General features: G+C 38.2%; 1 protein-coding gene across 4 annotated transcripts in view; it reads left to right on the plus strand.

The window, feature by feature from the left end:
• LOC127941792 (retinoic acid receptor RXR-alpha-A-like) overlaps nt 1–23,816 on the plus strand; it is a 128,865-nt gene that overhangs the window by 32,009 nt on the left and 73,040 nt on the right. Inside the window, exon 1 of one of the 4 annotated variants that reach the window (XM_052537203.1) lies at nt 4,154–4,417. The exons of 2 other annotated variants lie outside the window; for them this stretch is intronic. In XM_052537203.1, the coding sequence (XP_052393163.1) occupies nt 4,390–4,417 (28 nt within the window). In that variant the 5' untranslated portion in view covers nt 4,154–4,389. Of the gene's footprint in view, nt 1–4,153; nt 4,418–7,803; nt 8,380–23,816 lie in introns of those variants that run through there. One more of the 4 variants, XM_052537205.1, reaches the window with a different exon arrangement.

The following is a 23,816-nucleotide window of genomic DNA, read 5'->3' on the forward strand; positions in this document are numbered from 1 at the left end:
AATATTATAATAAACTGATCGAAATTGCTGTTAAAAAAAGAGAAATGTGTTTGAGCAGCATAACAGCACATTAGAATAATTTCTGAGAGATCATGTGACTCTGACTGTAATGTAATGACTGCTGAAAATTCAGCTTTGCCATCACAGGAACACATTATATTTTCAAATATATTGAAATAGAAACCAGTTACTTGAAATAGTAATAACATTTATTAATAACATATTACTGTTTTTACATCAAATAAATGCAAACTTGGTGTGCATGAGAGATTTAACAAAAAAAAAAAAAAAAGGAAATATTCTTACCAACCCAAACTTTTCTGTTGTCTAATGCAATATTTTTTTTTTCATTGTCCAGTGTGCATGTCAAGTTCCTCATTCCTTATCTTTTGCAATGTCTTCAAAAAGCACTATGACCCCTGTATGTGAGGAATTTGACCCATTCTGCTTTGCCGCTGACCACTGATCATCCCTTGGGCTAAAAAGGGGGAGAAGTCCAGTTTTTCACCCTTCTTCTTTCTTATTAAGGCCTCTAGGCTCTTCCTCTACCCACCCTTTACTACGGTTTTGTATAGGTCCGCTCACATCAGTAAGCCTCACTGGTATGTGTGTGTGATCAGCCTGGGATTGAATTTCTTGATATCTGGAATCCGTGCAAATCAGTTTTGTTCCAGATAGAAAAAAGGATTCACAGTTATAATCCAACATCTCCAGGCTTCATCTCGTCCCTTTTACGTAGGTTAGGAAAAGATTGATATTTCCTTATGAATCTCGTGCTGTGAAGAACCAGGTCCCCATAGTAACAGCAGAATGGCATCAGTGCAAACAGCCATCATGGATGAGCGTGTTGTAAACGCTGGAGCACAATGGGGACCCAAAGGGCCGTGTTCCATTTATCACCACGTTTGAGACCTGAAAGAGAAACTGTCACTGTTACCTCGGCGGAGGTCGTCACGCCGATGTCCCCCCGAGGCCTGGACGCATTATTCAAATGTGAAGAATCCAATAGAGATGCCCCATTATAAACACTTGCACGTGAAGATGGTGAGAGAGAATTGGTCTTGAAGTGAGAAGCCCAGAGAGACCCAAAACACCCTTTGGAGATTTATATGTGGGAAGGTCAGGGGTCAAACAGCCATTAATCAAGGCTAAAGAAAAGGATTAAATAGCAAGGTCTCGCGGGCAGATGAGAGAGCGGCTGATTGAGGCGTTTAAAAGAGTGTGTTGTGTCTGTCTTAGATTACATAGAGTGAGCCGTAGGCTAAACATCCATCTGAACCACGGCAGAGTGCTTACACTCTATAATCAGCAAGCCAGAGGACCTCTACAGTGGTCAGTCATACATCACAATATCCCTCATGGTAGCGCACAGGGCAAGTCGGTGGTACTGCAGTTTAGGAATACTGGATTATTATAATTATCATTTTTGTCCATTTTGGTACTTTAACAAAACCTTCTTACTGTACTTGGCTTCATTAAACTACAGCGGGCTAACTAAATATTATTAATCGTTAAACATAAATTGTAACCATTAATCTCCAAGTACAGCGTCCCGGGGAAGCCCAAACAAAGGTGATTGGACTTCGAGATGAAAATAACAGGGTTTCGACGACATGGCGACAAACACAAACGCAACTCTTCCTATTCTCCGCCGTAGCGCAACAAGGCCACGCCCCCTTTTTTGTGTATTCCTGTGGGCGGAGGTTAGTCAAAAAACTGTTTTAGTGACGTCATTACTGCAGGAATTAGAGGGATGTATTTTAAACGGGTAGTTCGTTGTAGGCGAATTCTGTTAAATAAAATATCTCGCTTGGCATTGAACTTTGAGCTTTAGAATTTTACAGATATTATTTATACTCTAACAACAACATTACACACTAACTAAAGTTTAAAACATGGGATCACGAGGAACGGGGCCTTTAAAATAAATGTCACTTGTTTTGACATTTTCTTATCTATCACAGTGCCATTCAAACAAAATCTTTTTTGCTACTGAATGTGTCATCACCTCAGCTGTGCGATGCACGGAGGTGCTTTCAATTTGCTCTTGTTCAGAGACATGACCGCACACGCAGAGGGCCAATTTCACATACACTTGCTATGTTGCCACTGATATTTCCAGTGCATTCTTGATTATCGTTCTTACATCTATGTAAAATAACAGTGAAATAATACAAATTATATTCACTGGTCAAGCTTGAGATTCCTTGCGCCGTTTCTGGAGTGGTATTATGCAAAAATCCTCCTCCTGCTGTGCCTCTGTGTATGAAACGTTAAATGCGAGTTGTGAGTCAGATAATAAATATAATTTATGCTATTGTTCTGCTTCAATTTATTTATTAATTCATTAATTTAAACACTGTTATGTAGACCGGATATGATTTCACACATGCATCTGTATATGTGTGTCCCATGGCTCATCATTGATAAATAGATTCAGCAGCATTCATGGCTTTTGTGCCATAACATACATCAACATATAATTTGTACAGTACACAGAGTGACCATAACTACAGCCACATTGCTCTTTCTGAATATAGATCACCCTTTGCTGTGCAGCTCGTAAACACTTGTCACAATCTGAGAATCTTGATTGTAACCTGCACATCAAGTCATCTTGAAGTCCATGGTGAGTGTGAAAGTCTGCTATGAACAAAATCTGCCATTGCTGTTCGGACTACCCAGTGGTGAGACTGTTAGTCTGTGTGACACCCAGAGGGTGTGAAGGGGAAAAAACTCACACCAGTGTCCCTCACATCAATGCACAATCATCTGAGCCCAGTCACGGCTGCTTTAGGTTTATTCCACAGCATAGACAAACGGCTTTGATCTCTAATGCGCAGTGCGCTGCATTAATTATGAATCATTCCCCCAGCCGAACTGTGGCGAACACCTTCAAACGCTCAGCGAGTGATGCAGTGTTTTCGTAGGCCCCCAGGATGGCTCCGGGACTGCATGTATATATACATTTATCTGCATGAACAAAATAAGAGAGCTTTGCAAAAAAACTTCTGCCGTGCCCCTGAAGTATTCGGCTTCTGTATGCAACATCTCTTCTTAGCCCGCGGTTACTCACGCTGCTAGAGATTCTTATATACATCACCAAAAGCCTCTTCCATGTGTGTGATATTCACAATTCAGTGGACACAACCCAGGCAAGCTAAGGCAGCCGTGTGAAGTAATGATAAAGCTACGCGATGGTATCCAATTGACTGGGGTGTAATATTGGAGAAATTACCTAGTTCTCTATGGGCTAATATGGATCCTGTAGTGCTGCATGCTGTTATAGAAAACTGTCTGCAAGGCCTGTTCCCCAGCAGCAAATTCTGAATAGCCTCGAAAAGACACATTGATTGATTTTTTTATTTATTGAGAGATATTGCATGGATATGAATGGCATGTTGAGGCTGTGTGCATAGTGTACTTCTAAATGCATGCAAAAAGAGCAGTATTTATACAGCACGGTTTCATCAATTTCCTCATACTCAAGAAAACAAGAGCAGTACAACACAACTTTCATCAGGTAATAAATCAATCAATCAATCAATCAATATTGGAAACATACACATATTGTATGATATCCATGACCTGTTTACATATTATTACTAAGCTCCTAATGTATCCCCTAGAGTGGAAAGTTAAAAAAATAAAATAAAATAAACAAATATTTAATATAATCTAAGAGCAAAGATTTAAGTAAAAGCCATAGGATAAAAATAATGCAGTCGAAAAATTATCACTGATAGAAAACAGTCATTGTCATAAATTATAAACATAAATTCATAAATGTGAAATAATTATTATAAAGGTAATGTGTTATTTATTTTATAAAACTGTATGTATGTATGTATATATATATATATATATATATATATATATATATATATATATATATATATATATATATAATATTTCTATCTATCTGTCTGTATCTTTAATTACTGCTATAAATCTTAGTCATTTTTAATGACAGGCTGGTAATTCATTAATGGCAACATGTGCTCACTTTAGAGGCTCTTTGTTTACCACATGTGCAAGCAATGCTCTTTATTCAAGGAAACACTTTCATTTTCTTCTTAACCCCCTCTATGGCTGTAGGCAGAGCGGCGCAGGAGGGGTTAACGTTCCCCAAGCGTCGTTGCTAAATGTGCTGCGTTAGCGTCAGTGGGAGTCCCCTTCGCTGGGTCCCTTTGCAGTAGTGTGGACTGGAGAGTTGTAGACCGAGCCGAGCAGAAGCGTGAACAACAGAAGTAGTGCCATAAAGTGAACATTTGACATTATCGCGAAGCTTTTTACTTTTACCGCGTGGAGCCGTGTTGTACTGTCATCAGAGGGGGATACCGAAAGCTTAAACGCGCACGACAGCTGGCATGAGCTAACCGACCAGACATGGAAACCAAACCTTTCTTGTCATTGGGTAAGTTTACCCTCAGACTGCTGAAAGATGTTTATTTTTCCACTCGAGTTTTTTTGGTATGCAAGAGAGAGTTTTATGATTTACTTTTTAGTCCAGCGTGAGGGAAAAAAACATGAACGTTAAAAAAAAAACTAACGTAACTTGGCATTGCTTTATTCGCTCATTATCGACTCGGGCTGTATTGGAGGATTACCTTCGTGGCGAATGGAGACTAATGCAATTATAATCAATAAGTTCACAGCAGTCTAGTGCATGGTGTGGATCAGGACATTTGTTTATAAATCAAACTAATGGTAAACACAAAAGTTGGGCGTGCAAAAGCGATGGCACGCGCTCGAGAGTGCCACCTCATTCAGTATCGTGCTTACTCATAAGATGTTTAATTCTTGATATGCGGTATCATTTGACATATTAATAGTGTTGTGCTCTGACTCCGGTGCTGCAGAGTTGAAGCTTGTGCATCATTTCTTTCACTTTCCTGGCTGGAATACAGAAAAAATGCAGACGTGTGTGCATATGTGTGGGTGATTTTTCTTATTTATAATGCAAAGCAACATCGCGCATCAGTCTAAAATTGAAATGGACATTAGTTTGAAGGCATCGGACGTCTGTAAGAATTCATTAACGTTAAATCGCAAACAGCTTTTGTCATTGAAAGAAGAAAAGCGTTATTAGCTACAGCGAATTTTATTGTTTGTCCATACATGCATATATATATATATATATAATATTTTTTTTTTTTTTTTTAATCCGGTTACCTTGTACTTTGTTCTCAAATAATCACGCGAGAACCGTTTGTGTATGCGATAACAGTTGATATAAGTGAACTTGGACAAACTTTGGCGTTTTCCGTGAGTAGTATACGGAGGAAAGTGACAGAAGTCATCGCAGAGCAATACGATATCTTTCGAAATCTATTTAGAGTAACCAGATTTAATAAAAACACCACTAGGTGTCCGGGGAACATTCAGTTCTAGTTCAAAAATGTCCTTTATTTAATCGACGGCTGAGGCGAAATGTACTGTAGGTGTGGTTTCCATAAGATGATAGTCCATCATATTAAAGGAATAGTTCACCAAGAAATGAAATTAGTTTTTATTTACTCATCCTGTTTCAAACCTGTATGACGTTTTGTCTGTGTAACACAAAAGGCAGATTTGTGAATTTGGCTGTTCTTTTCTGTGTAAGTGAATGGGATCTGAGACTGACGGGATTTATTAAGGACAGAAAGGCATCTTGAAAGAATCATTCACTTTGTTGAAATGAGTGTCCAGATATTCTTCAAAAAATAGTATGCGTTTATGTAGATTAAGCACTTTCAAGGCACTCACGTGGTAAGATAAAAATACTTTAATGAACAGAGCTTAAATCATTACAAGTAAAAAGTAGATATGATTTTCATTATTTTATTTGTTTTGTTTTGTAAAAGATCATAGCCCCTTAAATTCCAGCGGTCAGTGTGTGATTATGAAATCATAGTGCAGTTTGCAGCTGTAGAGATAATGTGATATCTGAGTGATGCCAAAAATAGACTAATAGGCAAGAGATTTAGATAAAGGCTCAAAATAATTAATAACCTGGCTTTGTCTTATACATCTTAAACATGCTTATTACTCATGCAAGAATGTGATTTGGTAAATGAACATGTACTTCAGTAAATGATACACATTACATTCTTATGCATATATGCATGGAGATAAGTTGATCATTCACACATGATTTAGTTCACACGCAGAGGCCCGCATACTGTAAGAATAACCAGCATGCTCTGCATTTTCACTCAGGAATATAGGCAGGACTGTTATTGTGGCTGTAGCTCTTTCATGCAGGAATCGTGTTACCCCTTGAAGTACATCATCACCCGACTGGTTCACTGAGATGAGAGACAGCAGGAATGCCGGGTTTCCTGAAACCCCCCGAATATTCCCAAAACAGGACCAGAAAAATCACAGAGTTAAGCAACATAATAGACTAGTTGTTAAAGTATGTTTGGGCTTTGTGTGGCTTTTAATGCTGGGAAATTTGGATGTAAAAGCTGGATTTAATTTGTGGCTTTATAGTTCGATTTTTCAGTAGGCATCTATTTTAATAGTAACAAAGGTTTGTTAATAAATAGTTCTTAATGGCGCCCTTTGCTTTATCCTTCACATAATCTGCACTTTAGGAGAATTAAGTAATGGTTGTAAGTCCTTGTCTTTAAAAAGATTTGGTGAAAATATTTTAATGTCATTAACCATGATAATATTTTATGCAATTCATAAAATAATAGAATGTATGAACCCTTTTAACAATGAAAAGCTCAGTTAACTTTAAACCCTAAATAATTATATATATTTTTAATAATATTTAACCCTAAATAAAAAAATAAAAAAAATACATAAATATTTACAAAATATATATTTTTATATAATTACAAAAACATTTAGTCATTTTTTTAAATGTAATAAAAAAAATAAGAAATACTATTTTTAAATAACATTTAACCTTGAATAATTATATATATATATATATATATATATATATATATATATATATATATATATATATAAATTTAAATCCTAAAAATATTGATCTGATTATAAGCTTCTAAGCATATGTAGCTTGTTATAAAAAGCTTATCATAAAAAGAAAAAAAAAAAAAGAAAGAAAAAAAATCATTAAGATTTTCAACACAAAGCATGTGGCCGCTTGCAAATGGAGTTCTATTTCTGTGTTGAGTGTCAAGGAGCAGACGCTCAGTTCTGGCCTGCTGAATTCAGACACATAATCATTTAAACATGAATGATTCCTTACATTTACAAACGCTTTTCAAATAATTGTGCTAGATATACTCCTGATGTTTCTGTTCTTTGTAAAGCATGCAGAACAGGTTGAGTTTATTAACTTTTTCACCAGCCCTAGGCACAGGTGCTAAATAGCCTACCTCATATTTGTCAGTTTTTTTAATGAAGATATAATGAAACCTTTTATGGAAATTACAGGGGAAGGTACTAGGGACTAAAAGCTTGTGTAGCATCATAAAAACATAAAAAAGTATTCTGCTTTTTGAAATCACTTTCTGTTTATCTGTAGATTATTAAGTGAGTGGATCCACAAGATGTAGATGGGTTTGTCCATGGTTTTTAAAGACCATTTGTTATATAAAATATTTTTTTTAAGGGTTGGGAGTAGGCGCTTTTGAGTGACAGGAGGACTGTTTTTTCTTTTTTTCGCCTGCTTCAGTTAAGTTCATGGTCTTAATGAGAAAGTGACCATAGTTGAGGGGGGTGCATTCCTCTGTCAGCCGTAATTCAGGAACAAAGGTGGTTCTGGGAGATTTAAAGAGCTTTGATTGGGGGGCTGGGGGGCTGTTTACCTCTTAAACCCATACAAGTTTTTTTTGTTGTTGTAATGACAGGGTAGTTTTAGGTTTCTTCCCGGATGCTTTTTGCCCCTTTTGTGAGCGGGCTGCAGCTGTCATTTTTACTAGAGAAGTTTTATAGAGAATGTTAATGGCTTAAAGGGATAGTGCTCTCTAAAGGCCATTTACCAACGACATATCACAGTCAAGGGATGAGATTCAGTTCAGCCGTATTACAGAGTTTCACAATCAGGTTACTGCTGTACACAGAAATGGAGCTTTCAAACAGTTGTTTATGATAGCCATGCATCAAACCCTTGTTAATAATTTGTTACTTTTCAGCCCCCGACATTTGCAAGTGTTTTATCTTTAAGGGGAGCGGTGGACTATGAACTTCAGACCTTGACCTTCTCTCCCCATGTGTTTTATCAGCCGGATGATTTGTTTTTTACTTGTAGAATTGAGTTTTCACAACGTTACAACAGATGATAAACTATAGCAGACGTTATACTGTAAACCTCGCTTATACGTTTATCACGGTTTGATAGGACTGATATTGTGCGCATCACTGATTGTGTAACTGATGAGAGAGATAAGCATAGTTTAGTCAAATCAGCTCTGGGTGAGTGAAGTTCTTTTTACTTTTGCTGCTTATTAATATGGATAATGAAAGAAAGAAATCTGAATGAGAAATGTTGTGAGCTCTGGCATCCTCCGCATGAGAGCACCACAGCTAATGTGTCGGAGCACATGTAATAACCACACAAACATTTTTACCTTAACTTGTGAATTACACGGCCATTCAAAAGTTAATTAATTAGTGATTTTATTCAGCAAGGATGCTAAAATTGATCAGGAGTGTCCATAAAGACATTTATAGCATTGCAAAAATATTTCAATTGAAAATAATTATTTTAGACTTTCTATTCTATTCATTATTCTTTTTTTTTATCATGGTTTCACTGAAGTTTCACAGAGTCATGTAACACTGCAGACTGGAGTAATGATGCTGAAAATTTGCCATTGCAGAAATTAGTTACATTTTACATCTAGGTATTTTAAATTGTAATGTTTTACACTATTGCTATTTTACTGTGTTTTTGATCAAATTAATGCAACCTTGGTGAGCAAAAACAAAAAAATTATATAGATTCATGTTTTGAACAGTGGTGTATGTAACCGAACCCAGTTATATGAAGTGGGATCCTGCAACCTGTGTGTCAAAACTGCAGACCATTAACTGTTAGCAACTCTACAGTGTAGAATTCATACTCCAGCGCAGTGACATTAGCCTTTATCACACATCGCGTTAATTAAAATGCACTGACAGAAATGTGAAGTAGTCTTCTATCTCTTTCTGAAGCCAGAGCGACACATGGTTTTGATCGCTTTAAATCACAGTAATGATTTTATAGGTTTCCTTGTGTAAAACGAGGCATCTGTGACTGTTCTCGGGTTGTGGCATGGTGCATTCTGAGCACTGAACACCAAATGATTTTGTCTTTATCATAAAGCAGAATGATCAGTCTTTAAGTAATGGACCATTGGCACTCTATCTACAATCTCAATTAGCAGTGTCAGTGAAACAAAGAAACAGTCATCTATGCCCTGGTGGTAAGCAGATAAACATCAAATTTTCATTTTTGGTGAACTATCCCTTTAACTGTCATGAAATTGAACGCACAGATTTGTGGGATATCAATGGCAGTGAGGGATACATCTACGCTGCCTTCAAAAATCGATCAGATGAAGTCATCTCAGCGATTGCATTATGATTGTTAAATTGTGGTCTGAAAGGATGGTAGAATATGGTTGATCGTCTAATTGAACTGAAGATGAATATTGTACAGTCTGCTTTAGTTTACTCAAGATTCCTGGGCTCATGCCATGAAATCTGACAATAATAGGCAAAAAAAGCATTCTCGACTGCATGTTAGAGCGTGTGTGGAGAACTCTGTCCATTAATGCCACAGTTTAAACTGCAGAGCTTAAATCAAACCGGCAGATTAAGAACAATGATTGCAATTTTGATAATCCATATCTTTTACACCAACCAAAACATGATGACAAAGATAAGATGAAAAGATTTGTAGGCAAATAAATGGCAGCTCTGTTGCACCGTGAACACTGTTCTTTTCCACATCATTTGTTTTTTTGGCTTAGCCAGGTGTGCTTTTACCCTCAACATCCACGTTTTGCCCATACAAGGTCTCTTTTTTTTTACCGATGGGTCTGCAGAGTGATTTACAGCTCGTTCACGTCAACTCCAGTCTCTCACATGGGCTTCAAATGTACTTTGAGGCACGTCAGAGATCTCTCTTCCTCACTGCTATGGCTGAGTACGTCTCCACGAGGTATAAGATGATGGCAGAGAGAGAGTGGGCACATTTCGTATTTCTAACTGTTAACATAAGTCATGGGACGTGTCAGGGATGGTGTCTCTTTCACAGATCCGGCCGTTCCAGCGAGAAAGGTGTTCGGGTGCTCAAACAGCAGAAGAGCGCGCCTCTTATTAACCATACGCTGCAAGCGCCACTGCTATTTGTCAAGTGACTGTTGAGCTACTGCTCACTCCAGCTGAGAGCCTTTTAATCTTGGAGGTGTGCGAGCCAGTTACTTCCTATCACTTTAGGGAGTGTGTGTGTTAGTGATTCTCTTACTGGGACAAAACAGAGCAGTAAAACCTGAGGAATTATTTTGATTTATTCAGTTCAACATGGTCAGAGGGTTGTAGCTGTTTTATGGAGCATGTGTGGACTTGTTGAACTCCTTTTCAGGATAAGAATTGACATTATCAGACAAATATCTGACAGCGTCACTGCTGAGAAAGCTTGTAAAAAGAGGTACATTTAAATTAGCCTCTTCCTTCTGTCAAAATGGTAATAATGTAAAAAAAAAAAAAAAAAAAAAAATATATATATATATATATAATATATATATATATATGTCTTTAATATATTTCATTATTTTGTAAAGTTTGAAAAGTTAATATGATATGAAGTATTGAGTTATGAGCTTAAATATGTGCTTGTCTCAGAGACTCTCTGTACTTGTCATATTTAAAACCACTTGTTCATATAATTTTTAAATTAAAATTTCAATTTAGGCATTTAGCAGACGCTTTTATCCAAAGTGACTTACAGTGCATTCAGGCTATCAATTTTTACCTATCATGTGTGAATCGAACCCCCAACCTTGCGCTTGATGCTCTACCAATTGAGCTACAGGAACACACACACACACACACACACACACACACACACACACACACACACACACACACACACACACACACACACACACACACACACACACACACACACACACACACACACACATGTATGGATGCTACATCAGGATTAGGACCGCACGTCCTGTTTGCTGCATCAGTGCACGGAAGTTACCAGTCTAGAAAGTCAAAAATGATTTAAACACTGAATTTTGAATCGATTTCTTCTTGTAAACTTAGAGATATGGATTTGGACGGCAATTAAATAACCACACGACCTTGGTGTTTATAAAAAATAAACCGTAGGTAATTTGGCCGGGGAATTTTACGGGGGTGGTAAGAAAAAAACACAGATATCCTGGATTTGGACGGCAATTAAATCACCAGCTTCCCTGTAAATGGTGAAAATCACTTGCGTCCCCCTGAGAAACAATTACCGTCCGAATAGGGCTTAACATAATAACTCTGGCATTAAACTCAGTTAGTGAGAGCTTAGTTAAAATATTGTGCATATATAGCCTAGGCTGTTCCAATTACTTGTGAAAGTACAATGAAATACCTCGTATCGGCAGACAATGTGCATCTGTGTTTGTGGTTTTCCTCAGGAGAGGAAAAAACTGAAATCAAATTAAATGGTATGTTTGTGTTAAGTGATCATCTCTGATTTATATCAATGTGGAATTGTTGCCGTTTTTAAAAACTGATGTCAGATAGAGCTAAAAAAAAATCATCTCAAGAATCAGTGGTGACGTTCTGTTTCATACTGGATGGGTAGTATTTTAGCGCTTGCTGCATTGTGGGAGGTATTTGTGGTTTGGCAGTCATCCCTGTGTAGTTGTTTGCATTAGAAATGCAATTTCAACTTCCACTCAGTGTTTGTTAGGCAGTGGTCTGGGCTGAGAAACGTGTTTACAGTGGATTTTGAGAATGCCTGTGGCAAAATCTTCTGCGGGGAGTTAGGCAGGAAGACAACCGGACAGATAGGCAGACGGGCAGGCACTGGCGTTTTTTTTTTGTTCACGTCAATTTGTTGCATACCAGAAGGCTTACATTCCAGCGCCTGCTGAAATGGCACCCGTCAAGTTCAAGTGTCACATTTAGGATGGTTTCTTCTGTTTCAAACTAGAACAAGTAACATGAGACCGCTTCACATTATAAAAACCAGATCAGAGCCTGAGCACCCGCTGGAGGGTTGGTTTTACGCAGGTGTGTGAGCGTGTGATATTCTGGCACTGTTTGAATGAGACGGCTCATTTTAAAACCTGCAATTAAAGCAGAACAACTAAGCGCAGAGTGTTTGTGTGAGGCAAAGAGGCAAGGTCATGGGTCATGGCCAGGTCGTAGACTGTAGGGAGTGTGCAGTGCTTGCACACAGAAGCATGTCGGGGAACTGCAGCAGTAGCACACTAGTTTCTCTCAGAAAACCTGAGAAATTCACCTCAGAAGGTTATGAGACTTGAAGCAACACCACATATTTTCTGGTTCTAGTCCTTTTTTCTCATCTGTTATTGTTGAGCGCTTGTTGTGAGTTTCTTTGCAGTGTTAAAAAGCCAAAACTTAGGAAGAATGAAAGAAAGCGAAAAAGCAAGTTAGTTGTTAGCTAAGGGGAAGTGATAGGTGGCACATCTGGAATGCTTCAGCAATCTGGAAGAATTTCATGGAATTTAAGGGTCTTTGGAATTTGTTATGCTTAGTGTTCAGCATCTTCAAAGTCCCAGAAACGTCTCTGGCATGTAAATGAAGGGGGAGACTCTCTCTTACAGAGCAGGTCGAATCATTCCAGATTTTATTGTGGTCTAAATTGGGCTCCTATATGCATGATTTCCCTTTGTGTAGGCGGGCTAATTAAGTGACACTGAGGTGAAAGATGGAGAGGGAGCACCAGTGAAACTCAACTCCCCATAAACCTCCATCGAGATGGCCATCCGTAATCATATCAACAACAACTACAGCTGCTACACATAGGAAAAGCACAATTTTATGGGCTTTTTAATGTTTTGGGGTAAATCTCATTAAACTGTCTTGAGACTAATTTCATCCCAAAATTTTATTATATTTTATATAATTAAGCATGTGTTAGCACATTAAGATTTGTTTATATATAATATATGTATATATATATAGTGGTGCTCTGATTGATCAGATGATAATCACTTTGGGAAGTTTGATCAGAGGTCTTTATAAAGGTCGATCTCATAAACCGATCTCAAGCTGATGACGCGCTTGCCTTGAAAGGTTGGGCATGACATTCAGCGGCATCGTCTCAGTCTCTGTCTGGCACGGGTGAAATAATTGTAATGCTGAAGGTGAGGTACAATAATTAAATAACTTTCAAAGTAATTTTGCAAACTTTGTGTGAGGCTTAATTTCCCAAACAGTGTGAGTGAAATCACCGCAAATGGCTTCAAATCACCACGTCTCATCTGCACATTAAGAGAGCTGCATGCTGCACAGTTGACACAGGAATTGTCACTTGCACAGTCGCGTTGTATCGTAGCAGTGCCATATCATCATTAAAGTTTATTAAAGTATTATTAAATTTGCATTTCTTGTTAAGTCTTGCCAGTGTTTAAACCTTTCAGCACTCACGCACTCTCCTAGAGACGGCGCGCTCATGCACACTCAGTGCACGCACACACAGCTCAGGAAGTCAGTCTTGTGCTGTGTGTAAGCCATTGTGCAGCAATTACCTCATTGTAAAAACAAAAATGCACTGCATGATCAAACATTTAGGCGAGATAATATTTTTGTTTGAAAAATGACAAAAAAAAAAAGCCTCCTCCTTTATCTGATCCGAGCACCCTTACATTAAAAAAAAAAAAATTATATATGGTATATAAATGGTGCAGGCTGGATTCAAACACATATGAGTACTATAGTTCAAAGTGCAGAGTGCATGCATGAGAACCACAAGTCCATGATTCTTGAAAAAAAAAAAAAAAAAAAAAACTTTCCCCACTGAGTTGCAAGATATACATTTTGTCTTCCTGGAACAATGGTGGTCTGTCCTATTTGAGGTACTTGCGACATGACATAATATCTGTCTCACAGACAGAACCATGTGGCATCGCGTTTAACTCCCACAATTAGCAGAGTTTCTTTCGAAAGCTGAATGTAAACCTGAGTATAAATCAAATCCCCAGCATAAACCCGAGCCTTAATTGTCAGCTTTTTATGTTGAAAGCGGCTTTGATGTGTGATGGTAACCTTGCCTGAGCTGAACCTCTCTTGGGTCAGGGAATTAACATTTTAAGAGACTTCAGTGGAATGAGTGTGCGTTCAGATCCGCATGAGGCAGCGGGTTTCACTTTAGTATTGACATCTCATCAGAGACTTCCATCCCAGACTGACAGACATCAGGTTATTTAATCTTTCTAGACTTAGAACATCTTTCTAGACTTAGACTAAGAGTCTTTAAGCAAGATTTTTATGAATTGCGATATTTGATCGCCATTTTGAATGAGTGATACAAGGATTAAACACGGTCAGATGGTCGTTATTACATCATAAACCATGATAAAGACACCAAGGTTTATTTTGGGATTATTCTGCCTGGTAAACATCTTTTTGAAATGAGCAAACATCAATTATTGATTTGAGGCAAGTTATTTTATTATAAGAGGAAAAAAGGCAGCAGAGTGAATTGATAGACAAGTATAGCTATTAGCTACTGCAGTGGTTCCCTGGAGAACTCCCAACACTGCACACTTTTGGTGTTTCTCTTATCTGACACACACATTTGAGGTCTTGGAGTCTTCACTAATGACTGATGAGGTGTATCAGGTGTGTTTGAATAGGGGGGCAGTGTTAGGGGGTTCTCCAGGACCAGGATTGGGAACCACTGAGCTACTGTATGAAGTAAATGTAGTAAAAGTATGCTGGTGTTACTAATTTGGTAAGTTAAAATTGTATGGTGACGCCCAAAATATTTTTTCCTAATTTATGTGCTTTTTTGAGCAGTTTTTTATGCAACAAAGCCTTATTTAATTTCTAGATGTAGAAAGTTAATCTAAACCAATAAAGTCTTATTTGAATGAATATTATAATTTTTCTAGCTAAAATATTTTGTGAAATAATTAATCGGGTAGAAATTGTGAGTAAAGTATTTGTTTAAATCCTTGTCTGTAAAATCTGTCATGGGGCCTTAACATATTAATAGGGAAAAATTATCAAATAATTTTATCAAATAAATAAAGTTATATATTTTCCTTTACCTTTCCGACTCAGGTCTGTCATACCTCATTAGGTGGGAACTTTTCTTCTGCCATTCCGATTTCTTGCACTGTCACTCTCTCCAGTGCCTGCTTAGACGGACGTCTAAAGAGGTCTGTTTTTATTTCTAAAAGCCCATTTCAATTTTAGCGCTCTCTATGTGTCTTTCACTCGGTCTCTTCTCAGAGAGATAGGAAAAATGCAGACAGTTGGTTAATCGTGTCCCCCTCTGTCTGCGCGTGGAGCTATTTTCTCTGTGTTGCTGTGCAGATGGCCTAGATCTTTTTGCCTGACTGCATCGGGAACAGCAGGGAGAGGCTGATGCACATCATCATCGAATGTGCACAAATGTGTGTGTGTGTGTGTGTGTGTTGCCGCTCTACATTATTTAATTCCCAGTCCTCACTGCACACACCCCACCACCTCCAACGCAGCACAAATCAAGATTTTTCTATCATTGTTTTTAGAAAATAACGGGCATGGTGCATATCAATAATAATGCTCTGTACTGAACCAAACACATGCTTCCCCACCTGCCACTGGAGAAGTTTTGAGCAAAGTGAGTTGTTCTCGAGCTGTGTTTTCATGCATCATCAATGTATAATGAATGGGCCAAATGTGTTGTATTCATATTTGTGTTCTTGAAGGTGTTTTTTTTTTCTTTTTTTCGAAAAGTAGGTTTTTCAGTCAAACCAATCGCCTTAACTACATTCATAAATCACCAGTCAGAGGAGGAGTTTCGAGGCTGCTACCAAATGAATTATTGGATGAATCAGTGTTGTGTGTTTGATTGGCAGTCTCACACATTTTTTTTCTGCGTGTTTTCAGCTTAGACCCATGACATTTGCTTCTCGTAAGATGTCACCTTGCATTAACTACACTTCTCTAGACACAGCTGCAGTTTTTTCATTTTTTCTCCAAACACATACTGTCACCTTGTCTCGATTATGGCTAAAGCATGAACATGTATTTTGTTTATTTTGTGGATCATCTTAGGTCAGTACTTTTTATTCATTTATATTAATTTGAAAAAAAAAATTATATATTTTTTTTAAGTTATTTTAAATTATTTCATTAGTGTGTATGTATGTTAATTTTGAGATTAATCTTTTTTTTAATTTATTAATTTATTAGGGCCCAAGCACTGCAGTGCGAGGACCCTATTGGAATAGCTCCGTTTATTCTACACTATTTTAATCACTTTAAAGTACTGCTGTAAAGAAAATAAAGTACCATGATGTTTAAACTTCAATATTTAAATTTTAATACATTTCTATCATGAAAACGGGCAGATTTTAGCATGGTAATAGACAGGGCAATCTTAATGTATTTGGTAATGGCAGAATAAATCTGCTACGTTGCTGCTGCTGTTGGTTTTTGTTGTTGTCGTAGATTATTGCTGCTACTGCTGCAAAGCAAGTACAGTAACTTGTTACTTCCAGTACGTTCGCTGATACAGTGTTGTATTTAAAACAAACTGCTGCTGTACAAATAGCATATATGATAACCAATAGCAGGTCTTTACAGGTGGAGCTGGGGAAGGTGGAGGATTTCAGAGGAACTCTGAAAGCACACTGCAAAATGCTTTATTGAATGCAAGCTCACTGGCTGTGTTTGCAACATGAACCAATCAAGGTTTGTTTTGCCTTGAAGAATATGCCTCGATGAACCAATCAAGGCATTGTGGTGTTTTGCATTTAAGACTAGTGCACTCTGTCATTGTTCCTTTCTGGGACTTCTCTGTCATCCTGGAGAGCTTTTTGGAGTCATTTGAGCATTTGGAGTCCGCTCCTGAATAGATTCTGACCCTTAATGTGACGCTCCTGTTGACATTGGCTTCTATCAAATGCATAGGGGATTTGCAAGATCTCTCTGTTTACAAGTCATGCATGGAGTTTGATCTGGGTCTTATTAAGGTATTCCTATGGCCCAGACCCCAAGGTCTTGTCCACATCATTTCGCTCCCAGGTGGTGATGCTTCACTCCCTCTGTCCACCTCCTTTTGCTTTTGTTGAAGACGAGAGGCTTCTCCTGCTCTGCCCTGTTTGAACTTTGAAGCTCAATGTGGACTTCTCTAGCCAATGGTGCTTTTTTCAGGTTTTATACAGTAGCTTGGATTTAGATGCAGCTCCTGGTCCTGATTCTTTCTGCTTCAACCAGCCATTTTAGGTTAGCCTGTTCTATTTTGCACTGGGCTAGATTAGATTAGATTAGATTAAACTTTATTGTCATTATGCAGAGTACAAGTACAGAGCTAATGATATGGCAGTGCGTAGCTTATCAGGTGTGGTATAGCATTGCATCATAGCTCAGCAGCATTGAGTGAACCCAAGAAAGAGAACATCTCAGGTTACTCGCGTAACCCATGTTCTCTGAATAGGGATGGAGACACTGTGTTCACTGCCAAGCTCCTCATGCTCCCGGCAGGAGCGGATGGCGCGCTCCCTAGTATTAGAGTGGGTAACATAGTAATGTCAAGGTGGCACTCGCGCCATCAGCCAATCAATTGATGTGATTCCATACGGGCTTCAGACAATCGGCACACCCAAGGGGTGTTCCCAATGCATCGTAACTACACAGTGTGTCATTGCCTATTAAGATAACATGGGTTACACGAGCAAACCGAGAAGTTTAGAGCTGTGAATATCATCAGTTTGCGTCTATCCTGAGCAATGGCTCTGCTAGCACCTTTCAACCACACAAGAAACACAGTTTGGAAGAGAAAGAGATCTTAAGGCTATGAATCTACCTACATTTCAAGCGTCCAGAGGTGGCTTTAGAGCACCGCCAGTCAGTCTGTGCAAGCTTAGTGACTGAATTTAGGGTTTGGACAGAGAAAATCTGTGTCATTCCAAGTTCTCATTGCTAAAAGATGTCCACTTGTCTTCTTTAAAAACAAAAATGGACTGAAACAGGAAAGGCTTACTATAGCTGAGCTCTGCAGAGGAGAACCATGTAATGATAACTATCATCAGCCTGAGTTTCATGACAGAATTTAGCATTACCGATTAATCCCATCATAAACCAGTAAATGCCTACAGTTAAAAAAAGTGACTATTTAAAAAAAATGTTTTTATATCCATTGATACAAACACTATTGCTCTAAATGCTGATGTAATTCAAAAAGTGTTCACCCCTAATTCCATGAAGCTAGTGGTGAAAAGTTTCACACTTAAGCTTTAAAGTCCCCATGAAATCAAAATTTAAGTTTTTTAGCATTTAGTATTAATATGTTAGCCTTAAGGTTATGAATAAGTTGGTGTGTTCCAAAACAATGACAACATTTGCATTTAGAAGATATATGCATTTAAAACCTAAAACTAAAAATTTAGTGGATTATGGATTTTCATGACATCACATCACACTTCATCTTCTCATCAAATCTTCTGTCCAATCACATGCTCTCTAGAATCCGAAGCGCCCACCCCCTACATGCTAAAGCCGGTGCTGTAATAGATCACTTTTTTTATAGAATTAGTATTTTCAGTACAGTTAATGGCACATTAACACATTAACTGTGTAAATATGCTTTCCATTGAGGAAAAAGAAGTCTGGTTTCGTACTGTGTCATGCTAACTACAGCACACACTCTGCTCCGGTCCAGAGGCACAATAGCATGGAGCATATCACATGCGCGCATCTGCGCAGACCACGAAATGTATTGGACTTATTTGAATTCTACACAGAATACTATTTTTATAGCAATATGGATGTGAATGTGGCTGTCATACCCTGTCAAATGCAGCTTTACAACGGCTCTGAACGGTTGGGCCAAGATGTGGTATAAACGAACACTATTGGCTATTTACAAAAGGGGTGGGGCTGCTTTCTTCTTGTTTCATTTAAAATGATGTCAATGCATAGAATAACTCTGCATGCTTCAAAGCATTCCCTTTAACCAGGAAAATTATAGCTTTGAATGTGTGTATTTATTTATACAGACCCCGAAATAACCCCAAAGCTAAATCCAGTGTGAAAAAGGCAGGTGACGTATATATTTGGAAAAGTTTAAAGCAAAATTGTGCCATTCAGTTTTGACAATGTTTTCCTGTCATCGATTTATCTCTTCTGTTTGAGTGGATGTCACTGTTTCTGGCCCGGTTGTTGAATTCACAGTACACAGCCCATCTCTTGCACCTCGCTGATCTGGAGCCGCCCGCTCCCCTCATTCGTGTGCTCAGCCCTTCACAAAACACAGATAAGGTGCATTCAACATTTGTTTTGTAAATGGGCACATGCTGTAGAAATGTAATCCTGCCTACAGTTGATCGCTCAGTCATGTGACTTGACCTACTTTCCCTTCTCTCCCTCTCTCAGAATTCCATTCCATTCTCCTTCAATTCACCTTTCACTCTGCTCTTTCCTTTGCTTTTTATGTAATCTCCACAAAAAGCAAAAATGTAAGTATCTCCTAGGGAAGTGCAAAATTACATAATAATTTGGTGAGCTGTCTGAACGACTAGCTTGTTTAACCAGTACTGTATAATTAGACTGCTTAGAGTCATGTCCACCCCACAATGATCAGGAGCATTTTATGGTTCATTCATATTTTAAACAAATGCATTTACAGACACAATTTTTTTTAGAGCGTTTACTGTGATGACAGTGTAACAGCTAAAATTATCTATGGGAAGTTGCCTTTAATTCCCCTAGTTTGTTGCAGCTAATTCCCCTAATTTTTATTAATGAAAATTCAATAGCTATATATTTTATATAGTGTGTGTTTATAGTATTACATAATAGTTTGTCTTATTTTTTGTATTGTAATTTTTGTAGTTTTAGAAGTGTATACTGTAGTAGTTCTATATATATAAAAAAAATAGTTTTTTGTGATGGCAACTTGTGTGGTTTGGTAACCACAACTTTTATATCACCATCTAATGTTATTTTTTTCAGATTCATGAAAGGTCCAAGCTTGTGTCCGTTTTTTTCCACACAAACGTGCACATCTAGTTGGTCTTTTTATCTAAAAAAAACTCATTTTAATATACCTCTAATAATCCTTGAAAGTCTTCATTGATTCCGAAGCGAGTCATCTTACAGGTAAGATGGTATGAAATACACACATTCATATCCACTCTCTGCAGGAAGTGATTCTACATGAGGTTCTCTCTTCATCTGTCATTTCAAAGCACATGCTCAAAGGCTGGAGTGTTTGCTTAACAAACTGTTTGCAATCCTCGTCTGGATCGTAATCTTGCCTCATGCCGCACCACTTGACCTGTAGGGTGAGTTTCACTCTCATTGTGAGAGCAGTTACTCAATGCATTCAACATGCATACAGTGCAAACGCTCCGATTTCTTTACCTTTGCATTATTGTGTTTTTTGCCATCATATGAGAGATGTGGACACAGGTGTCCTGTTGATATACTGAGATTTAAGCACTTGAGTATTTTGAACGTTTGTTTTTGACTGCTTGGGAAAAGAAGATCTAGTTGATATGCAAAAGTATAAATATCGGACTTGAACAATTTTAGAAAAATATCACACCTCTGTCATTCTATATAATGTAAGGGAATAGAAGCCAAAATGTTGAAGTTCCAAAAAGTGCTAAAAAGCATACAAAAGAACTTCTAAGAAGTACTTGAAGTGTGGTTTTTGAATGCTTCATTAAAAGAACCCACTTATAGAGTCATTTGTTTGTGAAACAGACTACACTGGCCACACTCTTTTTATGCATGCAGCATGTGTATTTCATGCTTGCATGAACTTTGTTGACATGTTGATTTTGATTTTGAAGTGTTAATGACAGGAATCCAGGCCTAGAAAATAGAACGATGTGTTGTTTAGTTGAAATTCAGACTTAAGCCATCAAGCCCAAGTTTAGTGTTTTTGGGTGACTCTGTGGAGAACCTACTGATATTTTCTGTTTGATACTGGTTTTTATCAGTTTGAGGGATTTTTAAAGACTCATAATAACACAAGATTATCACTCAACAATTTTGACTTCTGCTGTTCAAAAGTTTGGGTTGGTAAGTTTAAATGTTTTTGAAAGTAGTCCGTTATGCTCACCAAGGCTGCATTTATTTGAACAAAAGTACAGTAAAGCAATAGGGAAATATTAAAACAATTGAAAATAATTTTCTTATTTCAGATATTAAAATGTTGTGTTTTCAGCATTCATTAATTCAGTGTCACATGATCCTTCGGAATTCATTCTAATTTGCTATTTGGGGCTCAAGAAACATTTTTCTTATAAACAGTAATTTTGTGGAAAATTTGATTTAAAAAAAATTAACATTATTAATGACTTTACTGTCACTTTCTGACAATTTAATGCTTTCTTGCTCAATTAAAAAAATAACAGTTTACTGACCCCAAACTTTTGACCAGTACTTGTACAAGTTGCACTTTTCCAGTCAAAGTTTGTTTAGAAGGTTATTTGTTTAACCAAGCAGAATACCGGATATATATTGCTAGGGTTAATGTTCTGTCGAATGATGCAGCATGCAGCAAGCTTAGCCCATTTAGATTTGTAACAGGATGTACTTCTGGAGCACAGGTCATCTTCTGTAACCTCAGCTCACTTGCTGTTTTTCATCGCCATTCTTTTGGAATCAAATTAGGGTCAGTTTCGACTTGATGTAAATATCAAAACAAATCCACTTTTATGAGCACGTCTCTCGCTCTTCTCTCCAGATCAGACTCCGGTCATGTGTTCCCTAACGGTACAGATGTTAGCCAGGCCGCAGGATTTTAAACGCTTCCTTGTCTCAGCTCTCATCAATGAAAGCTCTCTTTTTAGAGTCCTATCACACAAATTTGATTTTGCTGTTTGCCCAAGGAACCTTGTGAAACATCAGGCAGAAAGTGAAGCCCTTGTTGCCAGCGCGTGGCCTGCAGCAGGCCTAACCATGACGTACAGAAGCCATCTTTAACTTTTGCCCCTTAACCTCGTTACCACTGCCTCCTCTTTCCTTCCTGGCCCCTCCTCTCTCTTTCGCTCTCTCTCTGTCTCTCTTTTGTTTTTGCTCTTTGTCTTTCTTTCACAAATGCTGTCCCTCCACCCCACCTTAATGACTTAATTTGGCTTATTTAAAATATTATGATTTGCCATATCATAATCATTTTATAATGCACCATTTAGTTCTCTATTTAAAGTATCAGTGCAAAAATAAAAAAAATGTGTAAAAAAAGTATTGAAATACAAACATACTGAAACCAAATATACAGCGAGATAACACCATGATAAGCAGCAGGCAGGAGCAGTATGTGTGACTGTGGTCTTGAGGGTGTCTGAGGTGTCTGCTAAGTCCATGCCATGTTCAGAATGAACATTCAACGTGAGACCGAGAGGAACGTCTGTGGTAAAAACTGTTAGTGTCACAACCCTTTCACACCAACACAGAACCACACTCAAACACTGTCAACTTGAGAAAACATCATTTCAGCCAACTGAAGACATCCACTAGTGTTAAGCCCCTTTTTGAAGGCTTGTGTTGCCAGGTTGTGGACATAAAGCTGGAGAGGGTTTGAATAGAGATGCAAAACTAGGTATTTATTATAGGTAACTTAATTAGTTAGAGGACCATTGTTATCGATCCCATGTCAAATCTGTATTCTGCTTAATATATTTTATTGTGATACACAGAGAGGGAAGTGGCTTAGTAAGCAGTCTAAAAATGCTGGTACAGGGCGGTTTTGGGTTTATGGGCACTTAGTTTGGCAGGGGGGAAGTTGGTATTAAGTTTAAAACAGCAAGCACATGATGATCTCAGCTTAGTGGGGTCTGTGAATGGCCTTTGACTTGACACTTAAAACCACTGTGCTCTGCGTGGGGCCAGCAGGCAGACCTGCATGCAGTCCGTGTGACCTGTCCTGTCTTTTCTTTTTTTCTTTTTTTCTTTGATTGTTCAAGCTGGAACACCTGTGGTCTCAGCAGTGGCCTTGTTAAGGCTGGAATTTCAGAGCGAGGTAGGGTTACGCCCCCTGTGGGGACTTTCACTGTGAGAAAAGGGTGAGAAAAAGACTGAATGTGTTAAAACTTAAAGTAAAACGTGAAGCTTTTCAAGTCCTCCCTGTGATTTATGTCTCTCACTTTTATCTTGACCTCTGGACATTGTCCTCATTTTCAGTCCTCATGGAAATCTAGTTTCGCTGACTAAACGTCAAGTCAAAATGCGTTACGCCTGCAACGTCACATGGGTTGTTTCTGGGGGGCGACGACAGAACAAAGGCTTGACGGAAAGGTGCACGGTGAAGGGTTCTAGTCGAAACAGACAGTTTGCTGAGCAAAGGTTTGACATTTCCTTCATGCTGGTCAGCTTCCAAGACATGCGTTCTCCAATGAAATAATGAATATGCCTATGCGTCATTGATTCCCAGAGACATCAGTGTGAGTAGCTTTTGGGGTTTTACCAGGAGACTCAACGAAATCAGTCTGTCATCATTGATGGGCCTTGATTAAAGCGCCATGGAGGTTGCATCCGTCAGATGTAGTGTAACTGTCAGTACAGTAATTGAACCTAATGAGGGGCTTCTCTGCCTGATTATTTCTGTAAGTGGAAAGCAAACATCTGAAGTTTGCTTTTGGACACCACAGTGGAATACACTCATAAGCCATGAGAGAACAAGGAAACATGGCTAAGGGGCCATTCACATATCGCGTCTTTTGCGC

Source organism: Carassius gibelio, chromosome A21 (assembly GCF_023724105.1).
Source record: "Carassius gibelio isolate Cgi1373 ecotype wild population from Czech Republic chromosome A21, carGib1.2-hapl.c, whole genome shotgun sequence".
Lineage (NCBI taxonomy): Eukaryota > Metazoa > Chordata > Actinopteri > Cypriniformes > Cyprinidae > Carassius > Carassius gibelio.